Source organism: Helianthus annuus, chromosome 3 (genome assembly GCF_002127325.2).
Source record: "Helianthus annuus cultivar XRQ/B chromosome 3, HanXRQr2.0-SUNRISE, whole genome shotgun sequence".
In the NCBI taxonomy this organism is placed as follows: domain Eukaryota; kingdom Viridiplantae; phylum Streptophyta; class Magnoliopsida; order Asterales; family Asteraceae; genus Helianthus; species Helianthus annuus.
In genome coordinates, this window is record NC_035435.2 from 161851153 (window position 1) to 161859942 (window position 8790).

General features: G+C 32.4%; 1 protein-coding gene across 1 annotated transcript; it reads left to right on the forward strand.

Moving 5' to 3' along the window:
- Nucleotides 1–4873: 4873 nt before the first annotated feature.
- Nucleotides 4874–8790, forward strand: LOC110930358 (V-type proton ATPase subunit E). The gene is made up of 6 exons (XM_022173656.2): nt 4874–5333; nt 6592–6692; nt 6912–7080; nt 7576–7769; nt 8280–8379; nt 8463–8790. Exons 1-6 carry the CDS (start codon nt 5232–5234, stop codon nt 8496–8498), a joined length of 702 nt encoding a protein of 233 aa, XP_022029348.1. The 5' UTR covers nt 4874–5231; the 3' UTR covers nt 8499–8790.

An 8790-nucleotide genomic window follows, 5' to 3' on the forward strand; every position in this document is an offset into this window, starting at 1 on the left:
AAAAAAATTTTCTTTTTAAATATATTATTTTACAAGAGTTGAAGGAAAAGATTATGGTAAACTTAAAAAATGGTCGTGAGATTCTATAAAAGTTTTTTAAATGTTTTTTTAATTCTTTTATTAACATTCTTCTTCAGCTTTTTTTAAAACATATTTTAAAAGATCTTAATTCTTTCACAAACATTTTTCAACATGAATATGTTAGTTTTATCAAGATTTTTGTTTTTTTATTTTTTGTTGTGTAAGTTACATGTATCTTTATTAGGGGTGCTAAATAGCCATGTTTGTGGATTAGCGGGTCCAACCTGACACAACCCGAATCCGAAAATCTTTTCAGACATACGAACCCGGAAGCAACATGGATATTCGAGAGCTGACATGGCCATAACCCATTTTGACCCGAATTTGTTTATTTTTTTGCATATTAAATCTCTAATTTTACATTTTTACAACAAAACAAAATACAAGTTTATATAAAAAGTTATATGTTAATTATAAAATTCAATATCAGTTATAAAATTCTACATCATGGGAAAATTTGGCATATAGTTTAAAAGTAAACAATATTATTTTAAGCCAATTATATTATGTGATATAAAAAATATATATAAATGTTATGATGCCACTTATATTTTGTATGTACTCTTTTATATATAAATGTTATGATGCCACTTATATTTTGTATGTACTCTTGTGGTGTCTCGCTGATCCCTTTTTTATGTATTGCTAATACTTTTGCGGAACTCGACTACAGGTCTTATCACTAGCCGATCACGTTATTGAGGAACAAGTAATATCTTGAAGTGATTTGCGACAATTATTCAAGAAAACGTCATTTTGGGTTTACTCGATGCATCCATGGTTAAAATTTAGAGAAGTAGCTTTTGTGCCCACTTTTCAATGCGTATAATACTCAGGTCAGAACATTTTTTGCATTGAAAGTGAATTGTGATCATTTTAAGCTAGACATATTGGTTTGCTTTGGTCATGTAATTGTTTTAGTGGGGCAAATCATTGTGTGGAATATTAGGTTATTAATTAATATTTATATATTTTTTTTTATTTTCAGGGACCACCGGATGGGCCGCACCTCGACTTAGAGATATCGCATTGTCTCTTTATAAGTTACGGGAGCGTTGTGTTGATGTACGTTGAGATTGTTTTACAAATATTCGATGTGGCAATTTTGACCCATTTATTTATGATTAATCTGTTTGGTGATTATTAATTGATTAGTATTTCTTTTTTGCAGGGTCACATGTACATCATTGATGTATCTCAATCAGCTGATCTTGATTATCATTGTATTCACGTATCTACAAGTTTTTTTAAACCCTTTTTTTAATTAGTAGTTCATAGAGGTGTCGAGGCTCGGTTAATTTGGGTTTTGTTTTGTGTCAAATAAAAATTAGGTAATAAAGAGGCCAGTTCTATCCCATGCACTTGATTTTTTTAGACAGCGTCCTGCTCACGTATAAAGAAGTAAATGGAAATTTTGGTGTAAATCAAATTAGACGTACCAATTCAACTGAAAATAAATGTTTATTGTGGCACTAGGGATCTTTGTCATTCTGCAAGGGCTTCATTTGTGATCATGTTTCTAACACTTGAACAGCATGCATCTTTTTATTGTACAAAACATCGAGTCAAATTAGCTTCACCTTTACACTTTTATCCATAAATGATGGAGTGCCAATGCAGTATATATACGTGTGTATATGGGAAGTGGACGTTGAAGTTGGCACATAAAAAGATTCAATTCATGGGTTGTTATTATTTTATAACATAAATAACTAAGCTAATAAAACAATATGACGTTTGAAAACATGTCTTTTTATTTTATTCAAGGACACAATTAAAAGGTTATTAGCTTTACACGAAAACTATGAATACACATGGAGACAAAGTTAGGATATTGATGAAACGGAACAAATAAATTATTGTGTGGAGGAAAAGAAGATACTAATGACTTTGAAAATGTTGTTTATGTATTTTTTTTTATTGAAAACTAAATTTTCCTAACCCGGGATGTTCCCAGGTGATAGCCTAGTGTTCCTTATAAAAACTTGATTTTTTTTAAAGATCATAAAAACTTGATGTTCATTTTTAAATTAGAGTTATAATATAATTATAATTATAATATAATTATAATTTAGAAAGAAAAGAAAATGCTTGACAAAGTTAACTTTAGTTATAAGGGGAACTACTAATGATGGTCTGATGTACGTGAAAGCAAGGTTAGATTACAGATTTCTTGCTTGTTTAATTGGGTTTTCATAAACAATTTATTTAAGAAAATACAATGTATTAGCAAAGAAGAAAATTACATTATATAATTTTTCATTTTCTTCTTATTGAAACACCTTCTTACAACTCATTACAAGATGTTATTAATTTTTGTTTCTACAAAACAAATACAAAAATCATTGTGTGTAGCTGTAAAAACAATGACCAAGTCCAATAATCAATATAAGAAAAGATACAAAAAATGCTTTACACACTGATATACCATTCAAGTTAACAAAAAAATGTTTGGTATATTTCTAAAGTATTCATTTTCACAAAAATAAGAAATAAATATACCATATAATATTTTTTTTTTTCGGTTTCGATCTATATGGTTCCACAAACCTCGGGTTCGAACCTGACAGGGCGAGAGTTTACGGATTCCATCTGGTTTCTACGCATTAAGGGGCACGGTCTCATGGCGGTCAAGAAGTCAGTCTTGTACATAGCCTCAAGTAGAATGAGTTTGCACGTGACATTCTTTGCCATTAAAAAAAATATTTTTCTATAAATCCAGATCCAGCCATGCGTGACAACGAGTCCATACCCCATCGGCCATTGGTTACAAACTTTGTTGTTTTTATTTTAGCTTCAGAGACCGACCATGTGTCCCTTCAAAGACCAACCACGTGCCACGAATATTGTATCAAATCATACCATTGTGATATGCTAATACTCATTTTTATTATGGTTATAAAAGCCAAGAAACCGAATACCAACTTTTTTTTTTATATATTTATATAGTAAACTTTTAATTTCTAACTAGTTGGATAACCCGCGCTTCATGGCGGGTTTTTATCGGCATTGGTTTAGTTCGATATGATACAACAATTGATATAGCAACGAAAATAGATATGTTTTATATCGATTAAAAACCATAAAAATGAATTCTAGTATCCATATTGTTCAGTCGGTATCAGTTGATTCACATGGTACCATTACCATACTGACACTCATTATAGTTTACGGTATAAAAAACATTATATTGCACATACAACTTCATATTCAAGGAAATTTATATGAGCACGTTAAGAAAACTATTAACAAATACGGTACCGGTATCAATGTTAAGACGACATCGGTTCGGTTCCTCGCGGTAAAGAAAAAAACACATATATGACACGCCTGAAGAAAACTTTTATTAGATTGTAGATAAAAATAAGCACGTTACAATTGTATATTCAGAATTATACAAAACATTATATTATATTACTAAAATAACAAAAAAAGGTAAACGGCGTAATTTATTAAAAAGCATACAAAAGTAAACGGCGAGACAACTTTTGATTTGTAGGTTTATGATTCAATAACTTAAATATTAGCATTAACAACTTGGTTTTGAGTAAATTTTATATCTCTATGTAGACAAAAATAAGCATATCACAATGTCATGCTCAGAAGTTTATAAACATTCTATCCTAAAAGTTATAACCATAATAAAAAAAAATTTCATTTGTTATGATAAAAAACATTTCATTTGTTTATACTTTTTTTTATTTACACTATATGGCCCAACCTGCAAAAGTCGATGGTTTTCCGGATAGATGCTAAATTTATAAAGTAAAAGGCTATGTCCACCGACATAGCCTTTTAAAAGATATTCTATCCTAAAAGTTATAACCATAATAAAATAAAGGCAAATTGGATTTAAATAATCCCAACTCACTTTTATTGGCCAATAATAATCGCAACTCATTTAATCACCAATAATAATCCGAACTATTCATTTTTGTTTGTAAAATACTCCTAGTTAAAAAAACACTAACTAGGTTAAAAAATTGCTGATGTGGCATGCCACATCACCTGCCACATCAGTTGCCACGTCATCAAAAAATGCCACATAGACAGCCACGTCATCAAAAAATGGCACATCAACTGCCATGTCAGCAAATTTGCTGACGTGGCATACCACGTCACCTGCCACGTCAGCAATTTTTTTAACCTAGTTAGTGTTTTTTTAACTGGGAGTATTTTACAAACAAAAGTGAATAGTTCGGATTATTATTGATGATTAAATGAGTTGAGATTATTATTGGCCAATAACAGTGAGTTGAGATTATTTAAATCCAATTTACCTAAAATAAAAAACCATTTCATTTGTTTAAACTTTTTTACACTATATAGCCCAACCAGCAAAAGTCAATGATCTTCTGAATGGATGCTAATTTTATAAAGTAAAAGGCGACATAGCCTTTTAATAGATAGAGTAAAATCATAAACATTACTTCACGACAAATAATTTCTAAAATCATAAGCATTACTTCACGACAAATATTAACTCAAACTAACCATTGGGTGTCAGCCCAATGGCCACCAGCCCGCATTCTAACCCGGAGGTGACGGGTTCGAGTCTTGCTCGTTCCCAATGCCCCTACGGTAGCGGATTTACCCCCAGACTCAGGCTTGCTGGGTGGCGGTCTGCGAGGTGGGATCACCTTGGCGGTTGGGAGGACCGTGGAATATTCCCCCCCCCCCCCCCTCCCCAATATTAACTCAAACTCTTTTATCTTGTATAAGTCAAACCCAAATCCGTCCGAAATCTGTACCAACTCATTAACTTAAATAAGTCGAACCCAAATCTGAAATCTGTACCAACTCAATAACTCTTGGTCTTGACTCACTCTCTGACTCTTCTTGGTTCGACCCCACCTACTCCATATTACTGTCCAAATAATGTAAAACCACGGGACCACTTTGCTAACTCTTTATCCACATCGCTCACACCTTCCAATCACCATCACCAAAACAAAACTCAGGTACTATTTATGTACTTTCAACCAAATAAAAGGACTAGTTATAAAAATACAATAACACGTTTCATGTGACCCTGTGACGATTAAAACTAAATTATTTATACAAATTCTCTATCTCATCAATCTGCCATCTGCCCCAATCTCATTATCCCTCAAATCTCTGTTTCTGTTTCCCCAAATTCAGATCCAAAAATGAACGATGCAGATGTTTCAAAGCAGATTCAGCAGATGGTCAGATTCATCCGTCAAGAAGCGGATGAAAAGGCCAACGAGATCTCAGTTTCCGCTGAGGAAGTAAGTTTCTGATCAAATCGATTAAGTTTCTTCCTCACTTTTGCTTGATTGCTATCATGTTTCTGTATACCTAGGGTTACGTAACTGCATGAGTATGTTCCTGATTAAATTACGGTGTTTTCTTTGTGTTGATTGATTGTTCATATGTTATTGATTTTTGAAGCCTTGTGATTTTAAGATAGTATGTATGTTTGAGTAATTTTGTGGTAGGTATGTACGATACGGTTATTCGTTTATTTGGTTGATTGTTGCAGGAAGTTAACATTGAGAGTTTGTATCGATTTACCATTCGATTGATGTAGTTTAGGTTATGATTTATGATCTGTAGATGTAGTTTATGTTATATCAGCGTGTCAATTAATATCGTGAATCTGTGATCTAAAAAGGCGGTTATTGAGCTTTTTTTGGTTGTTGAAGGAGTTTAAGGTTCGGTGATTTCAACTAAAAGCTCGAACTGTCGTTTTAGATCACAGACTCATGATGTTACTTGTCACGGTTATATAGCCTAAACTAGACGTATAGATCATCAATCAAATCATTAGGAAATTGATTCAGACTCTCATTGTTAACGTCCTGCAACGATTGAACCAAATAAAGGAAAAGTCGTATCGTGCATACCTATTACAAAATCCATGAAAGTGTATGGTAGTACTTCTGTTTGTTTATTTGGTTGATTGATGCAGGAGTTAATTGAATGTTTGTAAACAAATTAAGTATATTAAGAACTATGATATGATCTTTGGCGGATATCTAAGTTTACTTAAGATAAACTTGATCTAAAATTCTAAATATCTCAGCATATTAGGTTTTTAGTTGATGTTGCAGGAATTTAGTGTTTGATGGTTTCGACTAGTAACTTAAAATGAACTTAAGTCAAATTATTTAAGTAAGCGCAATTTTGTATTTTCTAGTAAAGGGGTTGGTGGCATGTACCGTCGTCCTTATTTGTTTTTCCCGTAAATGGATTTTATGTACTTAATGTTTCCATTTATGTAACCCAATTCATGTCTAATAGGTTGCAGATCAATATATGATTTGTTTAGCATTATTAAGTAACTTTTAAGTCAAATTATTTAAGTAAAGCACTATCAAGAAACGGAGTTTATATGTTTTGTGATTGATTATAGACACTAAGTCTGGGAATTATTTTTATCATTATATGCAATTAAGTCATTAAGTCGGTATGATGTAACTTTATGGTAGCAAGTACACAAGTCAACGTTGTAAGTTAACCTTTTTAATTGTTTGACTATTGCAGGAATTTAACATTGAGAAATTGCAATTAGTGGAGGCAGAGAAAAAGAAGATCCGACAGGAATACGAACGCAAACAGAAGCAAGTTGAAGTTCGAAAGAAAATGTAAAATTCTCCTAACATTTTTTACTCAATTTTTTATGCACATACATCATATGTTTATTTGTTGATTTGTTCTTCTGTTACTAATTTTCATTAGTTTAATAGTTTTGAGGATGACCATCATATGTTTTAGATTTTTCCTATTCGTAAGAGATAATTCAATTTTAGCAAATGGGTATTTTAAACTTTGTATGTAATTACTTTTTACAATTCTTATTGCAGCGAATATTCCATGCAACTGAATGCTTCTCGGATCAAGGTTCTTCAAGCACAAGATGACTTGGTTAGTGCCATGAGAGAAGCAGCATCAAATGATCTGTTGAATGTGAGCCATCCGAAGTTTCAACACCATCATAATTATGAAGGACTGTTGAAATCTCTAATCGTACAGGTACTAATTAAGCATATATTAACCCTTGTATATTTTTAGAGTAAAATGCCATTTACGTCCCTGAGGTTTGGCCCGTTTTGTGACTTTTGTCCAAAGGTTTGTTTTTCCGCATCTGGATCCAAAAGGTTGGAAATCTTGCCATTTTCATCCGGTTTGTTAACTTCATCCATTTTTCTGTGTCAAGTCGGGCAATTCGGTCTTTTTCGCTTTTATGTACAAGCATTTAGCATAATGTACACGTATTCAAAAGACCGAATTGACTTTAAAGTTAACAAAAAAAGACGAAAATACACTTGACTTAACGGAGAAAAATGGATATAGTTAACAAGTCGGATGAAAATGGCAAGATTTCAAACCTTTTGGATCCAGATGCGGAAAAACAAACCTTTGTACGAAAGTCGCAAAACTGACCAAACCTCAGGGACGAAAACGACATTTTACTCCGTATTTTATTAATATTACCATATAATATCACAATAAGCTACGTGTTTTCAGGGTTTACTCCGACTGAAAGAACCATCGGTGTTGTTGCGTTGCCGGAAAGAAGACGAGCATATCGTTAAATCTGTTCTTGATGCAGCAAAGGCAGAATATGCTGAGAAAACAAGTGTTCATGAACCTGAGATCATAGTTGACAGTATCTACCTTCCAGCTGCCTCTTCTCCTGACGATCCTCATGCTCTTTCCTGGTACATTATTAATTTTAGTTTTCTTTGTTTAATTCCATATATACCCTTTACAAACTTGAAAAAAATTATATATACCCAACCAAAACTAAAAATGTCATATATGCCCTTACAAGTTACAAAGTAGTTAAAATATCAAAATATACCCAATTTATTAAAAACATTCTAATAAATGATCGTTTTGCCCTTATTTTTTTTAACTTCAAGTTTTCATATTTGCTCATCTTATAACTTCGTATTTTTATGCAACCCATTTTTAGCTTAATTTATTTTTACTCATTTTTTTTTATTTTTACCCATAAACAATAGTATACTCTCTCTCTCTATATATATGATATTTCAACTACTTTGCAAGGGTACATATGATATTTATAATTTTGGGTGGGTATATATGATATTTTGCAAGTTTGTAGGGGTATATATGAAATTGCCCCTATTATTTTTATCTACTTAGATATTGGAAAAAAACAGTGTCTTGTGATGTTTACCTATAATGTTATTTGGGGTTTTCAGCTCGGGAGGTGTGGTTCTGGCTTCTCGTGATGGTAAAATCGTGTTTGAAAACACGCTTGATGCTCGTTTGGATGTTATATTCCGTGGGAAACTTCCCGAGGTACCTTTTCTTTCACATCCTTTTGGTTCTCACATTGAAGGAAGAAATTTGTGTGGTGTTCACTTTTTAAATATTGTTTGCAGATTCGCAGGCTATTGTTTAGCCAGGTAGGCGCTTAAAAGAGGCTGGTGATATCTTGTATCTATGTTTCTATCTATCCGTTCCAAGCCTTGAATAGAAGAGGAGCCAGAATCGGATGATTTCAGAGGTCGTAATCTTTGTTGTCGTCGTCATTGTGTTTTAAATATTTATGTTATTGTGACCCTTTGCTTAGTGGACACAACTCATTTGTTTGAATAAATAAACGTCGTGTCGCATGTTACATTCTTTTAAGATATATTTTGTCACCTTTGTGAAATGTAATGTTAAAGACCTTGTTTGAACCCCTTATATGCTCGTATGTTGCTTAAA

Excerpts from the sequence above, each read along its gene's own strand:
- LOC110930358 (XM_022173656.2), top strand. The coding sequence starts at position 5,232 with ATGAACGATGCAGATGTTTCAAAGCAGATTCAGCAGATGGTCAGATTC. Across the intron at positions 6,693-6,911 it reads GTTGAAGTTCGAAAGAAAAT|CGAATATTCCATGCAACTGA; the intron begins GTAAAATTCTCC and ends TTCTTATTGCAG. Across the intron at positions 8,380-8,462 it reads TCCGTGGGAAACTTCCCGAG|ATTCGCAGGCTATTGTTTAG; the intron begins GTACCTTTTCTT and ends TATTGTTTGCAG.